This window comes from Helobdella robusta, assembly GCF_000326865.2.
Source record: "Helobdella robusta unplaced genomic scaffold HELROscaffold_14, whole genome shotgun sequence".
NCBI classification, from domain to species: Eukaryota; Metazoa; Annelida; class Clitellata; order Rhynchobdellida; family Glossiphoniidae; genus Helobdella; species Helobdella robusta.
Genome location: NW_008703782.1, coordinates 624,385 through 645,936, shown reverse-complemented (window position 1 = coordinate 645,936; position 21,552 = coordinate 624,385). Strand labels below are relative to the sequence as shown.

General features: G+C 34.2%; 5 protein-coding genes across 5 annotated transcripts in view; 1 reads left to right on the top strand and 4 right to left on the bottom strand.

Annotated features, from left to right (window-relative positions):
* HELRODRAFT_190610 (hypothetical protein) overlaps positions 1-10,267 on the bottom strand; it is a gene marked incomplete at its 5' end in the record, with an annotated part of 10,901 nt that extends 634 nt beyond the window's left edge. The window contains 21 exons of the mRNA XM_009014570.1: positions 353-498; positions 700-816; positions 1,103-1,223; positions 1,447-1,566; positions 1,803-1,971; positions 2,150-2,355; positions 2,586-2,690; positions 2,844-3,350; positions 3,483-3,560; positions 3,809-4,003; positions 5,156-5,380; positions 5,543-5,603; positions 5,714-6,014; positions 6,472-6,553; positions 6,705-6,764; positions 6,855-6,962; positions 7,153-7,298; positions 8,563-8,661; positions 8,907-9,106; positions 9,235-9,326; positions 10,121-10,267. Coding sequence (XP_009012818.1) covers positions 353-498; positions 700-816; positions 1,103-1,223; positions 1,447-1,566; positions 1,803-1,971; positions 2,150-2,355; positions 2,586-2,690; positions 2,844-3,350; positions 3,483-3,560; positions 3,809-4,003; positions 5,156-5,380; positions 5,543-5,603; positions 5,714-6,014; positions 6,472-6,553; positions 6,705-6,764; positions 6,855-6,962; positions 7,153-7,298; positions 8,563-8,661; positions 8,907-9,106; positions 9,235-9,326; positions 10,121-10,267 — 3,285 coding nt within the window. The remainder of the gene's footprint in view (positions 1-352; positions 499-699; positions 817-1,102; positions 1,224-1,446; positions 1,567-1,802; positions 1,972-2,149; positions 2,356-2,585; positions 2,691-2,843; positions 3,351-3,482; positions 3,561-3,808; positions 4,004-5,155; positions 5,381-5,542; positions 5,604-5,713; positions 6,015-6,471; positions 6,554-6,704; positions 6,765-6,854; positions 6,963-7,152; positions 7,299-8,562; positions 8,662-8,906; positions 9,107-9,234; positions 9,327-10,120) is intronic.
* Positions 10,268-10,816: 549 nt separating this feature from the next.
* On the bottom strand, positions 10,817-12,575 carry HELRODRAFT_168701 (hypothetical protein; the record flags this gene model as incomplete). Its single annotated transcript, XM_009014569.1, has 5 exons — positions 10,817-10,926; positions 11,305-11,375; positions 11,669-11,765; positions 12,130-12,249; positions 12,455-12,575. The coding sequence occupies 5 exons, from the start codon at positions 12,573-12,575 to the stop codon at positions 10,817-10,819; spliced, it is 519 nt and encodes a 172-aa protein (XP_009012817.1).
* A 705-nt stretch (positions 12,576-13,280) lies between these two features.
* Positions 13,281-13,905, top strand: HELRODRAFT_74374 (hypothetical protein; the record flags this gene model as incomplete). Its single annotated transcript, XM_009014568.1, has 2 exons — positions 13,281-13,397; positions 13,594-13,905. 2 exons carry the CDS (start codon positions 13,281-13,283, stop codon positions 13,903-13,905), a joined length of 429 nt encoding a protein of 142 aa, XP_009012816.1.
* A 38-nt stretch (positions 13,906-13,943) lies between these two features.
* Positions 13,944-15,376, bottom strand: HELRODRAFT_97732 (hypothetical protein). The gene is made up of 2 exons (XM_009014567.1): positions 14,955-15,376; positions 13,944-14,746 (listed from the first exon to the last, which is right to left on the bottom strand). The coding sequence occupies exons 1-2, from the start codon at positions 15,293-15,295 to the stop codon at positions 14,614-14,616; spliced, it is 474 nt and encodes a 157-aa protein (XP_009012815.1). The 5' UTR covers positions 15,296-15,376; the 3' UTR covers positions 13,944-14,613.
* Positions 15,377-15,807: 431 nt separating this feature from the next.
* On the bottom strand, positions 15,808-16,608 carry HELRODRAFT_152883 (hypothetical protein; the record flags this gene model as incomplete). The annotated part of the gene is made up of 2 exons (XM_009014566.1): positions 15,808-16,071; positions 16,522-16,608. Coding segments are annotated over 2 exons (351 nt in total), but the record flags the coding sequence as incomplete, so codon positions are not given.
* Between the last annotated feature and the right edge of the window lie 4,944 nt (positions 16,609-21,552).

The following is a 21,552-nucleotide window of genomic DNA, read 5'->3' as shown; positions in this document are numbered from 1 at the left end:
AGATGATAAAAAAAATCATCACCATCAATCTTACACAAACACCACAACTACAACAATCGTCATCACCTATATAACCATCATCATCATCATCATCATCATCATCATCATCATCATCACCACAACAATCATCATCATCATCACAACAATCATCATCATCATCACAACAATCATCATCATCATCACCACAACAATCATCATCATCACAACAATCATCATCATCATCACAACAATCATCATCATCATCACAACAATCATCATCATCATCACAACAATCATCATCATCATCACAACAATCATCATCATCATCATCACAACAATCATCATCATCATCCTCACGACATCACTATCAAACCTTCTGTCTGTACACTCTTTCGTACGCCTCATGTAGTTGAACGACATCAACGCCGATATCTAAAAATATCTTGTAAACAAATGACAGGTCAACAAGGTCAAACCCGTTTTGCACACTCATTTGCTCTAGGCACTGTACCAAAAAGTCTGCATAAATTAGCATAAATTTGTCCTAATTAACTTGAAATAGCGTTTAAATGTCAATTATAGCAATTAAAAACTCAATCAAATATAAGATTGCATTCGTTAAAGTTAAATAATACCGATCAGTATATAACAACTCAACGCAAATTAAAATAAACGGACGTATAAACTCATCATCATCATTTTCATCATCATCGAACCAACCAATAGGAAAGAAGTGGTCGGTTTTGTGGTACAGCTTTCCAACGCTGGAGAGAGCAGTTGAAATGGTCTGCATGCTGTAATGCACATCTGCTGCCCTGCTGGCTGTCTGAGAGAATTCTAGAAAGTACGGTGATTGATGACGATGACGACCAGGCTGATGATGGTGATGACGACGATGAAGCTGCTGCTAATGATATAATGACATAGCAGAAGAGATGATGATGCTAACAAAAGCAAATAAACGAAGTAGCAGCTAAATTGAAAAAGTACCAAAACAAAACTCAAAAAAGCCTATACAATCAACCAACCAATCAATCAACCAGCCAACCAGTTGGCCAACCAACAAACTCCAACCGGCCAACCAATCAACTCTAACCAATCAGCCAATCAAACTCCAACCAACCATTAACAATAATTTCCTTCCAAAGTGATTGGATGAGGTTGACCTCGACGTGACCTGAGCTGTGAAGGATGGCCAGCTTGCAAGCCGACAACTCAAATGGAATCGCAAACTTCGAATACAGCTGCGAATGAATGAGTGAATGATTGAGTGAATGAATGTATGAGTGAATGAATGAATGAACGAATGAATAAATGAATGAATGAATGAATGAATGAATGAATGAATGAATGGACGAATGAATGAATGAACGAATCAATGAATGAATGAATGAACGAATCAATGAATGAGTGAATGAATGAATGGATGAATTATAAAATGAATGGATAAATAATTGTGTAACCAACTTCAGATACGTCGTATAGTTGTGAGTTTAGATTCATGACGACCATTTTTATCTCATTGCTATCGAATTTGTCCGCCGACCTTTCTATATATTTCATAACCTCCATTTGTAATAGGATCACCTGATTGATTGATTGATTGATTGATTGAATGGTTGGTTGGTTGATTGGTTTGGTGGTAGATTGGTTGTTTGGTTGGTTGATTGATCGATAGATTGATTGATTGATTGATTGATTGGTTGAATTTTATTGGCTATTGGTCAATACTTGTAAAATTAAATTTTAATGGTTGGTTGAATTTCAATGGCCATTTATTGTTTGACAAATACAACAGCACCACCACAACCACCGAAAACAACCTCAACTTTCTCCTGCACCTCCCTCATAAATTCACCCACTGTCTGAGGCACCCCCACCCCACCAACAACCCCAGATGATGATGATGATGCTGGTAGGGCTGATGATGATTGCAGGCATAGTGCGGCTCTGGACATGTAATCGAGTCTGTCTTTCAATGTTATGTGGTTCCTGTTGATAAAAAAGTGAATGAGAGATTAGAGTGGATGAATGAATGGAGAGCTATATGAATGAATGAATGGATGAATGAATGGCTGAATGAATGAGTGAGTGAATGGATGAATGAATGAGCGAATGAATGGAAAATAAAATGGATAAACGAAAAAATAAATTTAAAAAATTTTCAAACCCTGGTTCCAGTGCCATCTTGTCCAATATTCTAGCAGCCTGGGTGAACTTCTTCTCTCTAATGTAGTACCTGGTTAGTAGATCGGATATGGAATTTTGAAACTGCTGCTGCTGTATTGACAGCTGCTGCTGCTGCTGTGGTTGGGGCTGCAGTTGTTGGGGTGTCGATTCTATTTTCAGGAATGTTTCCATGTACGGCGATGAGAGCTGTGAATTTTTTGGTTTCTTTAGATTTAAAATAAAATAATTATAATATTCCATCTTAGTCAATCGCATTTTAACGTAATTCACATTAAACCAATCACGATTCGTCATCCTATTCTATCCAACTAATCACATTTCAGTATCTAACCCTTATCAACCAATCAAAGTTGAGGCACATTTTATCCAACCAATCCCAGTTAGAGACATTCCACCTCAACCAATCACATTACAACCTGCAGTAGCCTGTCTTGCATGCTGTTAGATATCATCCAGGTGAATAGTGCATAGTGGCACATCTGATCATCTGACTTCACTATTGTGTGTAACATCTCTGAGATCTGTCGGTGTATGCAAATGTATGTATATATATAGTGAGTGTATATATATATATATATATATATATACACACACTCACACGCATACACACACATACATTCATAGAGACACACACACACACACACACATACATACATACATACATAGAGACAAACCTGCCTGTCAGCTTCCTCTCTACTAATCACCACCCCTCCATTATTATTCATCATGCTTGCATCTTTCTTTTTCTCACCAATGCCAAACAGTGGCGAGACCAGACTTCCTAACTTACTGCCTAATCCGCCATTTTCCATCTCAGAATCAGGATTTCCATCCAACGTATGATTATCCACGCTATTCACCAAAGATAATAAATAATCTAAAGTTTCGGTTATTGATTTATAGCAGTCGGCCCGAATGTTGAAATATTTAAGGCCCTCAAGGTCTTCAGTCGGTTTATAGTGCAAGTAAAAATGAAGCGCTAAATTATTTGGATCACGTTTGGCCGCAGCTGTGAGAACTAGGTCGACCAATGAGGTGTAGGCAGTTGCTGAAGCTAAACGAGAGCACATAGTTGGCAGATCAGCTGTTTGTTTTTGCTGTAGTAGTGCTGAGGTTGTTGTTGCTGGCGTTGTTGTTGTAGTTGGTGCGGTGACCTCCGAGTTGCATACTATTTTGTATTGCTGGATGGTTGTTGTTTGGAAGAAAAGTTGTTACAATCAACTCGAAAGAATGATATCACCATTATCATCATCGTCGTCATCATCATCAACATCATCGTCGTCATCATTATCATCATCATCGTTGGGACAGACCTGAAGAGCCAAATTGATAAGTTTATTCTTCTCAGCAACACTGTGAACTGTCTTTGCCACTTTTATAAATTCACTACCCTTAGTTCAAGAATGAGAAAATATTGAGGAAAAATTATTTCTTAAATCAATCAACCAATCAACAAACTCTTTACCTGCCTAGCAACCGACCAGCCAAACAACCGGCCAATCAATCAATCAATCAATCAATCAATCAATCAATCAATCAATCAATCAATCAATCAATCAATCAATCAATCAATCAATCAATCAATCAATCAATCAAAACCAGCCAGTTAACCAACCAGCCAACCAACCAGCAAACCGACCTTAGTCTGTGCCTGGTCAAGAGCACTATAAAAATACGAGCAATATTCTCTGAGTCGAGCGCTGACAACATCGATTGAGGCATTATCTTCTATATAAAACTCAATCAAAGCCCTAATTAACTGTTTGCAGACGTCACGATTACCACTGCAAGCTAATTGGTCAAATGTACTGGCCAAAAGCCTGTCTTGGTAGTCCTAGTTTTGAATAAATTTGAACATTAATTAAGAAATGATGAGTTGGAGGAATTAAGTACCATTAAAATGATTCTATTAGAAAAGAGATGAACGAATTAGTTATCAGTCAATTAACATTAACAACCAACCAACCAATCAATCGGCCAGCCAATCAATCAACCAACCAATCAATCAACCAACCAGCCAATCAATCAACCAACCAATCAAACCTTAGTTAACTTTCCGGCGATGATGTAGAATTGATGGTCAGCTAGAATCTTCCACACGGCCAAACACTGACAGCTGATGTCGACCAGAGATTCTAAATACTTCAAAGATATCGATTCTTCCATATCCGGTTCTGAATATTGTTCGACATCATCATCGCCAACAACATTATCATTATTATTATCATAACATATATAAACCATATATATATATATATATATATATATATAATATACATATTTATATATATATAATGCATAATATTATTATTATCATTATTATTACTATTATGTACCATTGAGGAGACAAAGCAACCAACCTAGCTTCATCACGTGAATACAAACGCCAGATATATAAAAACTTTAATTTGAACTTAAATTTAGTCTATAATAACTGTTCGTTAATTATTAATTCATTCAAAATATCACCTGTGGGTTTTTATAACAATTTTAATCTAACTTTGTTTAAAATATTACAACCGAAATTTTTTAACGAAAAACTGATTAACGCGATAATTCGCTCGTCATATAGCATATACTGTGACGGAAACACTACTTAACCAATTTTCTTACTCTCAAGCACATGTCGATCAAAGAGCATGAGAGGAACGTACATTATATTTTACATCTCACTCATTTACACTCTGATATATAATTAATGATTTTCGATTGATTTCATTTGGATTTTGTCTTTTCGATAAATAAAAGAATGTTGCCCGTTATAGTAGTAACCTTTGGTGGCAGCATTGTAAGGCGTTGGAGGGTAACTGAAATGAATATTACAAATCAAATCACAAATAAATAAACAAATAGATGAATAAAAATAATGGTAATAAAACAATTCATCCATTTATTCGTTCATTCATCCATCTAACGTAACGTAGAGAGCAAACAGGCCAGCCAAGCAACCAACCAGCCAAGCAACCAACCAGCCAGCCAACCTGACATTATGACCGCCGCCAGCACCACCATAAATACCCCCACCATAATGATGACCATTGGTGGCACCATACAATGAGGGGGCATTAAGACCCCCGGAATGATTGAAGGGGGTCGCGGAAGTGCTGGGCGGCCCCTGAAGAAGGGAGGGGTTGTCTTTGAGGAGGCCCTTGAAATCTTGGCACTTTTGTAAGATGATGGACAGCTGGTTGCTATTCAATCGACTTGATATCTGATTGGGAAGATGAATGAATGAATGAATGAATGAATGAATGAATGAATGAATGAATGAATGAACGAGCGAATGAACGAACGAGTGAATGAAGAACGATAAATGAAGATGATGATTTAACGATAACGATGAAGATGACGACGATGAAACTACAAATCATACCAAAACTGTCTTCATATCCTTGTGCATCACAGACACTGCGATCGGTTTAGACCACACTGGTCTGATAACAATGGTGATAATTGTTGTTGTTATTATTATTATTATAACTACAACCAACTACAATCACCATTATAACAATCATCATTATCATCATCATCCCAACCAGCCAACCTCAATATTCTAGCCAGAAATAAATACAGACTCCTATGATTAAGAGACATCACACCAGAAGACGACGACGATGATGATGATGATGACGCTGGCTGGGGCACTGCTGATAATAATTGCGGTGGCCCGCCGATGCCAGCCACACTCGACGACGGTGGCGGAAGTGGCGATGATGTCGACAGTGGGGACGTTGGCCAAGATGGAGTCAGGTGTCTTTGATTAGGGTTGGGTGAATTCATGAAGGATAGGTTTCTGCCTGGTAATGGCTGTTGACCGTGTCCAGGCAATGGAGTTGACGTCTGGCCTACCATAATTATATTATAATTTAGATTATATTATAATTTAGATTATATTATAATTTATATTATAATTTATATTATATTATATTATAATTTATATTTATATTATATTATAATTTATATTATATTTATATTTTATTATTATATATTATATTATAATTTATATTATTTATTTATTATTATAATTAAAAATTATTCTTAATTATAATTATTAATATTAATGTTACAGTCCACTAAGGTTAATGATATTAATACTGATTAATTCATATGAATCACACAAACGTTCAAAAAAACCAATCCAAAAGAATGATTCAGTTCAGAATAAAGAACACCAACCTACCAGAAACTAAAATTCATATTACAGCCAATGACACCAACCAATCAGAATCAATGATTTAAATCATTGCCAACAAAACCGACCATTCAGAATTATCATTTCAAATCAGGGAAAACCATACTGACCAATAAGAACGTTCCTTGCATTTAGGCTTGTTATATGGTCCCACTTGTACATGTTGTAGGCCCTTGTGACTAGATTGATTAACTGGTAAAGAAATTAGATGAAGAAATGAACGAGTGAATGAACAAATGAATAAATGAACAATGTATTGATTAAATAAACGGACAAACGAATGAACAGACAAACGATGAACGAACAAACGAACGAACGAACGAATGAATGAATGTCAATTTACCTGTGAATGGGCAGCATCTTTGGAGCACATTATCATAAGGCAATTGGTCATAGCTTGCTCCTGAATGATAAATAAATAAAAAAATAATAAAAGTAAATAAACATAAATTAATTTAATAATAATAATAATGATGATGATGATGATGACGACCTTCAAAACTTGAAAGTACATGCGGACTGGTTCTGAATCGACGTTGTACTTGACCAGCAGCTGAGCTAATTGATCGCAAGGCTTCAATTTTGTTACTATGCATATGCCCTGGTCGGTCGGTTGTGATGATGATGATGCTGTTTACTTTAATTAATAATAATAATAATAATGATAATAATAATTAGTGGTAGTAGTAGTAGTAGTAGAAGTAGTAGTAGTAGCAGCAGTAATGTATAATAGTAATATTGTTGTTGGTGATAAGTGTAAAATTAATTAAGGAACAAAATTTTGTACTGACAACAGTTGAGACAATAGCGAATTTCTTATTGGTCGAATATAACTGCGTCACAACAGCGGGGGCGTCGGGGAAAATGACGTCATTGGTTGGTCCAGGTAACTTATCAGCATCCTTATTGGTCGGAGTAAACCTACTCTCGATGAGCTCTTGAATTTGATTGGTTTGTGTGATGATTTCTTCAATACTCCAAATTCTCCCAGCCAATTGGTTTGCTTCCTGCAAATTTTTTATGCGTATAAAAATGTACACAAGCGTATACAAATGGTCTAGTGAAACATTATGCAGTCTGCCTTTTATATCTCATGTAGATCATTTGCATTCTGGGTCTGAGTGCAGCATAATGACCATCAGTCTGTTCAATGTATCTTTCTTCAGCATCCATCTTCAAACTCACCAACAACTCATTGCCATCTATCTTTCTATATAGTTCTGATATGCAGCAGGTATTAACGTGTTAACCAAAGCTATGAATAGAAATACACAAAGAATACTCATATACATAAATGTGTACACGTTCACGTACACACACACACACGTACACACATACACACATACACACACACATAAGCAGACAGAGACAAACTTACAAAAGATTCGCTCAGTTGGCTAGAAAATGGGAAAGCATCATTACATAAAGACCACAAAACATCACCATCATCACTAGCTCCATTGTTCATGTATGTTGTGTTCATGTTGATAAAGTTGTTGTTACTGCTACTGCTAACGATGTTGCCGCTGCTGCTGCTACTACTGCTGCTGCTTATCATCAGTGTTGTACCTGTGTGTGTGTGTGTGTGTGTGTGTGTGTGTGTGTGTGTGTGTGTGTGTGTATGTGTGGTGTGTTGCACAGGTTAGGTTAGCATATTGTATTGTTAGAACCGTCACTAATGTATTGGCTATTGTCACACGCAGTTTGAGAAAGAACTCGAGCCTTCTAGCAGCGAGTCATCTAGTACGTCCGTTAAGTTAAGTGTATTAAAGAAAAGACATGCGAGATATTGAACAGTAGCGACATTAAGTATCTGATACTGGAAAGCGATTGGTTGTTTGCGTCGAAAGCCATATTTGATACCGCATTGAAAGTGTTATAGTATAAGTATTAAATAAATAAATAAATATCTTGTTTGAGTTCCTCGTCGTTCATTTCGTTCCCGTGGTTCCAGCCGATGTTATTTCAATTATTAAATTCGAAATTTGTTAAATTTTTTTTAAATAAATTGCCCTCCAGTATTGCTATCTTCTAATTTTAAACATGAGATTAAGAAGGTCGATTCATGGTGCGGATAATGAGCAGCGAGAATGCTGGCGGTTGCAGACGCGAACTCTGCGGATGAAAAAAATCATCTTTGTTTGGGGCTCTACTATCTAGCACAATAGCAAACAAGATCACCATCAACACCACCAACAGACCTCGACAACTTGCAGCCATGTGAACATTGTTTGGCTGTTCAACGTGAAACATCGTTGACGTCATCGATGACGACATAGCATTAATTTGACCCAAAAACCCTGCACAAGAAAAAAAATTTTAAAAATCAGTTAACCAAATAAATGAACTCAAAGAATTTGAACTTTTCGTGAATCAGGAACAAACATTTCTCTTGAATATTGAAAAAATATCAACTCACTTTAATAAAAGCAGCAACTCAGCTATGGAAATCACAAAAAAAACCAAAAACATTAACAGAAGGACAAAGAGTGAAAAGCCCAATTAAAAAAAACAACGCAAGGAAAAATTGAACTATCACACCTACCGGGGGGTATCCTAATATGAAAGAGAGTTAGGCAGTTAGGGGCGGCCGTCGGTGGTGGAGCATTTTCCGTGGGAGCTCGAGTCGTGTAGTAGAATCGAATCCCCGAAGATGTAACAGCTACAAGATGGATGCGGTCAGATTCAAATGCACGCACGCAACACATCTGAACGATCGGGCTGAACTTTGACCTGTCTACATTTCTGTAATGTGTGTGTGTGACATTTGTAAGTGTTAATATGTGAATGTGTGTGTGTGTGTGTGTGTGTGTGTGTGTGTGTGTGTGTGGGAGGGTGTACTACGAATCAATGAATGTTAAAGAACCACATACTTGATCATGTTCATGATCTTTTTGACACTCTTATCATGGCTGATGGAGTCAATGCTGATCAGCTTCGTGCCATCTTTGCCGAGGTAGTACAACTGTGTGAGTTATGATGATGATGACGATGATGATGTTGGTGATGATAGTGATGGTGAATTTTTCATTTAATTATCTTCATCACTATCATCGTGTTACCATCTTCGTCATCATCATCATCATCCAAACCTGTATAGTACTCTTTGAAGATCTGGTGAATAATATATTTCTAGTCTCATCCACACATATCTGCACCAGAGGATCTGACCGTTGAATATTATAATTTATTCAGTTCCCTAATTATCATAAATTATTTATTTTACAATGTACATTTTAATGAACAATCAATCAACCAACCCACCAACCAATCGATCAACCAGCCAACCAACCAACTACCCGACAAACCACCCGACCAACCGACCATCATCAACTAGGTATGAGCTGACAAATGTAGGTATGAGATAGGACGAAATACTGGTAGAGTGATTGATCTTTCTGCACGATCTTCTGCCAAACCACCCATAATCACCCTGGATAGATTTTGTGTTTAGTTGGATGTTGATTGTTGATTGGTCTGTTGTTGATTGGTTTGTTGTTGATTGGTCTATTGTCGATTGGTTTGTTGTTGATTGGTTTGTTGTTTGTTATACATCTCTCACCCTCTAAAGAAATACACTCAAATCTCAAGAGATAAGAAAATAAAACAATCCTGGACATTTAGCGAGGACAGCAACAACGACAACGACGACAACAACGACAACGACGACAACAACGACAACGACAACAACGAAAACAACAACAACAGCAGCAACAAAATTTTAGTCTACAAATAAATTCGACATGAAAAGAAAAACACCTGATAATCCAATTCATAGAGACAGCCATCTCTACCAGCCAGGAAAACCCTGCCATTGTCAGTGCCAACAATCATTGTAATGTGCACGTTGTCAGTCGAGTAGAAGTACAACGATTCTGGAAGGATCTGTAAGTTACTGTACGTCATTATTTGATGTGGTTGTTGAAGCTGCTGCTGCGAGCTGGTGTTGCTGCTGCTACTACAACTACTGCTGCTGCCTATTTGTTAGGAGTGATAGAGATGGTGATTTGCCTGGGTTATGTATCAATAAGATGTTGGTGTTGTTGATGTTGTTGTTGCGAGAATATAACCACAACATGAGTAACGTCAACATCTCGTTACCTCGAGAAAAAATGTAACTGTCAATCTATCTGTCTATCTATAACTATCCATATCTATATATATGTATCTATTCATTTATCTATTTATCTAGTTATCTACCTATCTATCAATCAATCAATGTATCAATGTATCAATCAATCTATCTATCTATCTATCTATCTATCTATCTATCTATCTATCTATCTATCTATCTATCTCTCCGTCCGTCCGTCCATCCATCCATCCATCCATTTTCCATCCATCCATTTTCCATCTACATAAACATCATCCTCATCATCATCCTCACATTAATTAGTCACTTTAATTAAATAAAAACCAACACATCCCATTGGATAATTACCTATAATTGAACAACTAACCGAAGGGCGATGACGACGAGGATGACGTGAAAGACACGCCCAGCAGATGCACTTCAACAGTTGTGGCCAGGCACAGCAGGTGAGAAATGTGCGACTGAAAAATATCTGATGACGACGATGACGATAATGACGATGATGATGACGACGACGATGATGATGATGACGACGATGGTGGTGACGACAAAGATGATGAGGACGACGAAGATGATGATGACGACGATGATGATGGTAAAAAATAATTGTCATTCCATTGATTGCAATTAACATAATCAAAAAAATTAGCTTCTAAAAATATCCAAATAATCAATCAATCAACCAATCAAACAATCAATCAAACAAACAATCAAACAATTAATAATAGAAAAGACCACAGACATAAAAGCAAAACTGAAAAAAGGACCATAAAAATAAAAAAACATGGACCATAGAAACAAAAACAAACATAAACTCTAGAAACAGAAACAAAGAAGCAGAAGGACAAACTTGGCTTTGGCTTCACGAGAGCGGCGGCAACGATGACATCATTCAGACCGTCAAAATAGGCAATGTCATTGCTAATGAAGAAATAAGGTCAGGATGAATTATGATGACAAATTATGAATTATGATAAATTATAATTATGAATTATGATGCTGTAACTATGATGATGGTAAAGCCTCTAGCGATAAAATTTAAAAGTACTTTGAATTAGGCTTAGCACTTTATGTAACCAAACTAAAAAAATAGCAACAACAATAAAAGCAATAATTTAGCTTTCAACATTTTAATTAAACTATTAATAAAGTAATTAATCAACTAATAGATTAATTAACAAGAGGAATTGATAAAATTATGACGAAGAACCAACCCGTCTTCATAAGTCCATAGAAAAAACTCTTTATCGACGGCCAACCATGCTCTGCCTATTTCTGTGAAGACTCCCATTTGACAGTTATATTGTAGATCTGGCAGGGAAATATAAAATAAACAAATATATATGCATATATTATATATGTACATAATTATATAACAAGGTGAGTAAGAAATATGGGTAAAAATATTCATATTATCTGCATGGCTGGCAGACTGTCTACACAAATATATAAATGAATACATTTGTTTTGTACGTATATAATGTAAGTGTGTGCATGTGTGTGTGTGTGTGTGTGTGTGTGTGTGTGTGCGTGTGTGAGATCGAATACAAGTACTAAAATTAAAAAAATGTTAAGGTTCGAAAATGGTATAAAATATAAATTTTTTAAACTTTAAACATTTAAAAAATTAATATCCTAAATAATGTTCACACAAGATGAAGATTAGTGTACTGACGTTTAAGTTTTTCTTGTAGCTCCAACGGCAACATCCTGAACTTCGGAGGTGCCATCTGTGGGGTTGAAAAACTCAAAACTGGGTAATCATTTTGATCATCACCACTGACGGTTGGATCATCTAGAATTTTCATAATTGAAGTAATATGAAAATTTCACATGTGTTTCTACATCAGACACACACACACATGCATACACCACACAGGCCATACAATACACTACAGGCAGTGAACAAATCATATTACATTACAGATTACACTGTTATTAATTTGCTTAATTATTGATTACAGTTACACCATTTCAATTGAATTAAAAAATTTACTTACGGAAAGTATCACTTCCAAGCAAGGCGGCCATATCATAGTAACTGTTGTCGGCCCCAGCTGCCAGATTCAAATATGTGATGGCCTTCGTAAAAGGATCTTGGGCATCTTGAGGAAATGCCATTTTTTGTTTTATCGTCTGGTTTGAGAAAAAAAATAACAAAAATGTGAATTTAAATTATTATATACATCATAATCGATTCGATTTATTTTATACTTTACACCTAAACCGCTAAGCTAAACAACGGAACTCGCTTTTCACTTCTTAATTGATGCTGGTTGGTTGCAAGCAGGTGCACGCCTCACTAAATTTATAAATTTTAAAATAATTCTAGCGGATACCAACAAATTCAATCAGGATATAAATTTAAAAATAAATTATTGAAAATAAACTAAATTAAATTTTCTAACTAAAAATGATAATTTTAAAATTTGAAATTGTTTCTAAATTAAAATCTGACTGTAGTGAGAAAAAAATAAAAGTGAATTCCGCACATATCGATACTAGACATTTTCGCCTAATCAAAACTTTTTATGCGTTAATTTTAATAAAAATTCATTTAATTTTAACTTATTTGACAAAAAATATATATTTTATTTAAATTCAAAATTTTGAATTAAAGTTAATCAAAGACTTATCAGCAACTGAATTATTTTAACTAAAATTAATCTTTGGCATCGCGTTAAAATGTATTTGTATCGGGTGTAGTGCGTTGCTAATTCTGGCATTCGGTTCGTTTTACCTGCGAGTATTCGAGGTTCCGTCTCTTCAAATATTTGAAAAAGGTAATTTTAATAAACTTATTAGGAAATTTTATTTGAAAAAAAAATGTCTTACATGCTTCAGCACCTGAAGAATGGCTGGCAGGTGGACCAAGCAATTCTGTCTGAAGAAGACAGAGTGGTCATCATACGGTTCGGCCACGACTGGGATCCAACATGCATGGTGAGCGCTTTAAAATTTACTTTTTGATTTAATTCAATTTAATCAAGTGTCGAATTATCTAAATTTTTACGAATTCTGGCCTCAGGCGAACGTTTCGGTCTCCTATTCACAACCTTCTCAATTTTTTCGTTTTCTTTTATTTATTACGGCCACAAACAGCTTGATTTTCCAAATTTTTATAAAATTTCATTTTCAGGTTATGGATGAAACTCTGTATAATGTGGCAGAAAGAGTGAAGAACTTTGCAACAATATACTTAGTTGACATAACGGAGGTTCCAGACTTCAACAAAATGTATGAGCTCTACGACCCATGCACCGTGATGTTCTTCTACAGGAACAAGCACATCATGATTGATTTAGGGACTGGTAATAACAACAAGATTAATTGGGCTATGGAAGATCAACAGGAGTTTATCGACATCATCGAAACCATTTTTAGGGGGGCCAGGAAGGGTAGAGGTCTTGTGGTATCTCCCAAGGATTATTCTACTAAATACAGATACTAATCTATTTTATATCATAAACTTTTTATTGACAGTTTGGGTGATTTCTTTTGTTTTCTATTTATTCATAAATGTTTGAAACAGTGATTTAATTTTTTTTTTGTGTAATTAAATGAAAACAAATGCTTGACATATTTTTAATTAAAATATTCAGGACAAAATAAATGTTTGTTAGATTAGTCAAACAGAATAAACTGATGCAAATATAATGATTTTGACACAAACGTTAACTAAAATCACCAAACAACCAATGATCAACATACACAGCAAGGTAGGAGCTAAAACACAAAACATGGAACAGAAATTTTTCTCTTTAGTTTAAAACCTGCTGTTTAGGGCAGACAGTGAATAAACTGCAATAATCAACAGCAGCAAACTGCGACCTGCTACAATACTTACAACCGCAACAGCACACTGCCACAGCTACTCCTACATATATATTTATTATTTCATTATATTTAATGTAACATTGTCTTTTAAAATTAATAAAAAAATACCTTACATTAAAAATTATCAGGGATATAATATAATCAGATTAATCTAACAGTCATTGTTTGAAAGATACGTATAACTATAAATAAAGAAAGCAAACAATTATATATAAACCTTCAATCACAGTTGAAGTTTTTCAGGACTGCAATTGATGGTTCAGAAAAGAATTTATTCTTCATTTTCTTCACTAGATCGATTAGCGTCTGTCTGTCTGTCCTTTTAATGGCTCTTTGACTTTGACTTTTCACGACTTGCACTCCTTGAATATCTTTTTCCCCTTTTGCTCTCATTGTTTGAATACCTGCCACGCCTATCATAAGACCTAGAACGGGATCTAGAGAGTGACCTTGTGCTATGTAGAAATATATGCAGGTTTAATTATTAAATTATTCATTGTGTAATTATGTCACAAATCAAAATGTAACATGACTAATTAATTACTTAAACAATTTCTTCATTTTTTTAAATATTGTTTTCACTTTATTTAATTTTAAAAAATTTATAAAAAAAAATTCAGAATTTGTCATTATCAAAATTAAAACTGATTTAAATTTAGCAACCGTTGTCGTCGGCCTGAATCACGTCTGCTTCCACTTCCGCCATATCTGTTTGGGGGTCGCGGATGTTTGGCCAGCTGGACCCTCAGCTCTCTGCCGTCCATAATTCTTCCGTCCATACCGTCAATCGCATCTTCGGCGTCTCTTTCGTCGTAAAATCTCACAAACCCGAACCCTCTGCTCTCCTGAGTGTAGCGGTCACGTGGTATGTACACATCTCCGATTTCTCCGTATTTCTCGAATGCTTTCCTCAGAGATTCAACAGTTGTTCGGAAAGTGAGATTGTCGACTTTCAAAGAAAACAAACTTTCCGTATCCGGGGGACCGTTGTAACGACGACTCATTTTATTTCTAACGAAAAAATTACGAATTCAGCAAGAACTAAAACCGACAATAATAACTGACTGACGCAGGCATAAAAGTCAATATATTTAAAAGTGAATTAGATAGACAAAATTTTAGCGCTGAATTTTTACGAATTTGAACGGCCAGAAACCACAAACACAACATTGACTTTCTACTTCTGAAATACTTTTAACGGCCAAAAAAATTTATTTCAAGTTATTAAATTGAAAACCATAAAAACCATTGAAATGTGTTAATTCAAAAAGAATAATTTTATAACGGTTAATCAACTAAAAAAAATTTATGACAATTTATTCCCCTTGCCGGCGAAATATTTTTTATCACTGGGTCCATTTTTATTAGATTTATCAGCACTAGTTGAAGCTACATTTCTATCAGTAGAATGCAGTGTATTCATGTTTGCTGAATGGTTTCTTTGTGGTTGATTTCTAGAATGCCTACCAAAACCAAATCTGGAGAAATCGGGAAGAGGCAACCTTGGGTCAGCGGACTGGCTGTAGTTTACCACAAAAAACAAAAGTCCAGAAAATAAAAGACCTCTAAATCCCATTACAGCGATAGATAAAATAAAGCCTACTGATACAATTGGCTTAACAGGATAGGGTCCTAAATTCCATGTGGGTACTCCAACCGACACTAACTGATTGTTTAGTGTATCAAATATTGAATAACTTGGTCCATGAGCTACAACATTAGCATCATTTGGAGGAATTGTCTCAACATTGTGTCTTCTGATGTCTTGAGTGGTCTGCTTCTGTTGAAAGTTGTTGAGGGCATCGTTAACATAATGTTCAAAGCTAAAGAATGTAGATTGATATTACAATTTTTTATTTTCAAATTCAAGATAATTAATAAAATAGCAAAATACAGAAAAATTGAAATCAAAATAAATAACAATAGAGATCTTATTGTTATATATTTCTATATCAGTTTCTAATTATTTTTATTTTTTATTAATTAAAAATTATTTCAATATCAATACAATCAAATACTCTATTTTCTATTATTTGAAATAGGATAGCAATAGAATAGAATAGCATAGAGATAGCCTGTCTTATCAAATATAATTTTTTTATAAATATAAAATAAAATACTTAACTTCAAAATAAAAATAATAAATATCAAAAATTAAATAAACTGTTTATATTTTTTTAATTTAATATTTAATTAGTTAATTTAAAAATTAAAATTAAATAACAAATACAGCTGATCTTGTTGAAGCTTGTGGTTTTGCCTGAACTCTCGGATCATCATCTTGAACGATTTCCCCATTCGCTAAAATCTTCATCATTAAAGAAATAGGACCACTAATTTCATTAACTTCAGTTTTAAAGTTTTACGAACTTTTACGAAGTTTTTCTTTTATTTTGTGTTGGTATTCACATTCTGTCGTACCAATTACTTGACGCTGTGTTTAAAAGTGAACGAACTTTCGACTTTTTTCAATCAATCAATCAATCAATCAATCAATCAATCAATCAATCAATCAATCAATCAGTCAGTCAATCAATCAATCAATCAATCAATTAGCTTATAAAGCGCTATTTCCGCGGTGTTCAACAGCGCTCCTCAATGAATTTTGAAAACAGATGGGTCTTGAGATCCGCTCTGAACTTCGCAAGTGATGGAGAAGTAGTCAGAGAAATAGGTAGAGAGTTCCAGAGAAAAGGACCAGAAAAAGCAAAAGCAGATTTGGCAGAAGAGTGTTTAACACAAGTTAAGAAAAAGCGAGAAGAAGAAGACGATCGTAAACCGGGGCGTTTAGGTTCAATTAATATATCTGATAAATACTTAGGAAATAATTTAGATTGAGACTTATACATGAACGTGCAAATTTTAAAAATTATTCTATATTTTATAGGTAGCCAGTGCAAGAGAACAAGATATGGAGATATATGAGAAAAGAAAGGGGCACGAGCAACTAGACGAGCAGTAGAGTTAAAAGCTTTACTTAAAGGATAGAGTATAGAGTCAGGAAGACCATAGTAGAGCGAGTTACAATAATCAATCCTAGATAAGACTAACGAAGTAACAAGAAGGAGAAGAGTAGGATCATCAAGAAAAGGCAAAAGTTTTTTTATTCTACGTAGATGAAAGTAAGAGCTTCTAGCATCACTATTAATCTGAGAAGAGAGAGGCATAGTAGAATCAAAGATAAAACCTAGACTACGAAACTTATGAGAGACATCAAGAGTTTTAGAATCAGGTAAGATAATAGGAGGAATAGTAATAGAGTGTTTAGATTTATTAAAACAAATTAATTCAAACTTAAAAGGATTAAGTTTAAGACACATAGAGTCAGACCATGCGATAATTGAAGAAAGACATAGAGATAAATTATGAAGAACACTATTGAGATTAGATGGAGGAAAAGAAGTATAAATGTAAGAATCATCAGCATATAGTTGACTAGAGAAAGAAAAGTTATTAATAATACGAGGTAGTTCAGAAGTATATATATATATATATATATATATATATATATATATATATATATATATATATAATTCAATGGTAAAGCAAAAAAATGGCAATATCTATTCTACGGCACCTTATAAAACCTAAAACTTCACGGAATGCTGAAAACGAAATAAATTTTAACAAACGAGCTGAATGCAGATCGGCAGAGTCATTAACATAACTTCGGGAAGGCCAAGATTTTTTCTAATTATATCTCAGATTTTTCTAAAAATAAACCAAAATGCTCATGAATAATTAATTTTTAGGAACTTGCTTCCAGAGGTAACTTGCCCGTTGAAAAAAATTTTCAATGTTAAAACGCTGGTAGGGCGCTTCCAGTTATATAATTCCATGGCCTACCCTTAATTGTATATTATTTTACATATATGCGTAGAAAGTAACAACCAGAACCTGCGTTCATTTTTAAACTTATTTTTTTCCTTTAAACTTCTGTCATTTTTTTCTAAAAAAAAAATTGTTTTATTAATTAAGAAAATTTTTTTTAACAAACTGATAATTAGTATAATAAGTTAGTATGATAGGAAAGAAATAATAGCATAAGAACGACGATATGGGTTCTTTCCTATCCTGTGCACAGAAATTAGTCATTTTTCAAAACATTTCATCAACGCGCTCATCAAAAGTATCTTTTTTTTTATTCAATTATTAATATATTTTATTTGCTGATTTGATTGATTGGTTGACTGATTGATTGATAGATTTATTGATTGATTTATTTATTGATTGATTGGTCATTGATTGATTGGTTATGATTTGAAATAATATTTTATTATTATTATATATACTAAACTTAATAATGGAATTATTCATTCATATTTTTAAACAGTCCAATTAATTTTAAAGAATTAATTAATATTAAATTAAAGAAATTTCCAAGATTGGGATTAGATCAGAGGGGCAGTTACTATGATGTCCTGAAAATGTACAAGTGTAATCTGTTGGGGCCAGAGGTTAAGAATGCTGCCAATTAACCAATTATTTATTCATTCAAAACACCAGTCAATAAAATCAATCATTTTATTTACTATGTAAACTTTCCAATTGATTGGGTATTAAAGCGAAAGATCAATGTAGCTAGATTTTAAAAAATTCATAGATTAAATAGATTCCTACATATAATTTAATGATGTAATTAATAAATCTTTTATTAATAAAAAACAATTAATTGTTGAAATTATTATTTGATTTAAAAGCATTGGCTAGGATCAGAAGACAGTTCATCTGAAGAGAAATTGGCAAAGGCATTGACGTTCTTGAATATCTATCTAAGTACTGAGGTCTGGAAATTCTTCCATTCTTTTTATTTGCTTGTTCATTTCTTTATTCATTTGTTAATTTATTCAATCATTTACTCTTTGATTGATTGATTGATTGATTGGTTGGTTGATTGATTGATTGATTGATTGATTGATTGATTGATTGATTGATTGATTGATTGATTGATTGATTGATTGATTGATTGATTGATTGATTGATTGATTGATTGATTGATTGACTCATTCTTTCATTCATTCACTAATTCATTAATTCATCCACTCGCATTCATTCAGGTTATATATCCAGCTTTGGAGGCATACAATGAGGAGTACTTTCATAACGCGATGACCACCGTTGATTAATCTAGTATTATTTATTATTAGTTATTATTATTAATAATTTTATTATTTGTCATTTTTATTAATTTATCAGAACCATCATTATTTATTGTTTATGACGGTTATAGTCAGTTATTCATTTATTTGTACAAATCTTTTTTGATGATCAACTATATATTCCTTTCAATTCCTTTTACCAATAAAATATATATATATATATGTGTGTGTGTGTGTGTGTGTGTGTGTGTGTGTGTGTGTGTGTGTGTGTGCGTGCGTGTGTTTGTGCGTGCTTGGCTTTTTTTTCAAAAGAACTTTTTAATTTTTTGTTACAGTACTTGAGCCTTCATTGACTTTTGTTGTATCAATACTTTCTTAAAAATGAAAACCAATGTACATGATAAATTTTTATACACACACACAAACACACACATATATACAAAGACAGAAATACACACACGTACAAACACAAATACGACATTACTCATTGCTTATTGATGTTTATACTTTCTATACAGCATACTTATGACTTAATAATCTTTCCATTTGTACTACCAATTCCAAAACATATGTTGCAATACATTCTATTGTAAAATCACTTAGAGTAATATCAATAAGCTTAAAAAAATATATAATAACTCTATGCCTTGATCAATATTTATATATTAATATATCTATATGTGTGTGTGTGTGTGTGTGCGTGCGTGTGTGTGTGCGTGCGTGCGTGTGTGTGTATGCATTCATGTTTTTCCCCACTTGTTGAATCGCAAATTGCTCACCATGCAACTAATTTTAATGTGTCAAACGTATGTACATACACACACACACATAACACACACACACACATATATACATTAGGATATAATTATTCACGTATATAATCACTTGCATACATGCATACATACTATTTTGCATACATACATAAATACATAATATAAATACATACATACATACGTACATACATCCAACACATACAAGCAATTATTCAAAAACTTTCTTAAATTTTGATGCTTTGGCATTGCGTTATCTCCAAACTATACCACATATGCATATATTTTTGAAGGCGCATTTATCAGTATTGTATTGTACTGGCACGGTATTTTAATCAGCTATATATGTATATATATTTCAATTTTATTACGCAATAATATACATATATGCACGCCTAGTTCATTTTACCATCGATATATTTAATGTTAAACATAACTAAGATTACTAAAAAATGTATTTTTTATTGTTTTTGTCACAAATTTTTGTATACTATATATATATATAGTAGAGAAATGTATACAGTTAGAGAAATGAAACTAGGTAAGGCGACAGGGGTTTCGGAAGTGGCGGCAGAACATATAAAAGCGAGTGAGGTGATAGGAATTGAAGTTATGATGAGAATTGGTAACAGTATGTTTGATGATGAAGGTATACCTGAGGATTGGCGACACAGTGTGTTGGTGCCGTTGTATAAGGGCAAAGGAGATGTGAGAGATTGTGGGTCATACAGGGGTGTGAAATTACTAGAGCACGGAATGAAGGTAGTGGAGAGGGTGCTTGAGAGGAGGTTGAGAAGTATGGTGACAGTTAATAAAATGCAGTGTGGGTTTATGCCTGGTAGGGGAACGGTGGATGCGTTGTTCATGGTGAGAATGTTGCAGGAGAATTATAGAAAGAAGAAACGAAGATTGTACATGTGTTTTGTGGATCTAGAAAAGGCTTTTGATCGAGTACCAAGGAAGGTCATTGAATGGGCGTTGAGGAAGAAAGGAGTGAATGAGAGACTTGTTAAAGCTGTGATGCAGCTGTATGAAGGGGCAAAGACAAAGGTGAGGGTTGGAAGGGGGATGTCGGACGCTTTTAGTGTTAAGGTAGGAGTGCATCAAGGATCAGTGTTATCACCGTTTCTGTTTGCAATTGTGATGGATGTTGTGTGTGGAAACATAATGGAGGGGTTGTTATTTGAGATTTTGTATGCAGATGATTTAGTCTTGATGGCTGATAGCATGGAAGAATTGCAGTTAAAATTTGACAGATGGAAAAGTGTTATTGAAAAGAAAGGGTTAAAAGTTAATATTGGTACGACGAAGGTAATGGTGAGTGGGGAAGGTGGGGAGCGAGTGATAAGTAAAATAGACCCCTGTGGGGTATGTGATAGGAGAGTGAAGGCT

Coding starts and splice junctions, on each gene's coding strand:
- HELRODRAFT_97732 (XM_009014567.1), bottom strand. CDS start 15,295: ATGAGTCGTCGTTACAACGGTCCCCCGGATACGGAAAGTTTGTTTTCT. Junction 14,747..14,954: donor GATTCAGGCCGACGACAACG/GTTGCTAAATTT, acceptor ATTTCTACATAG/CACAAGGTCACTCTCTAGAT.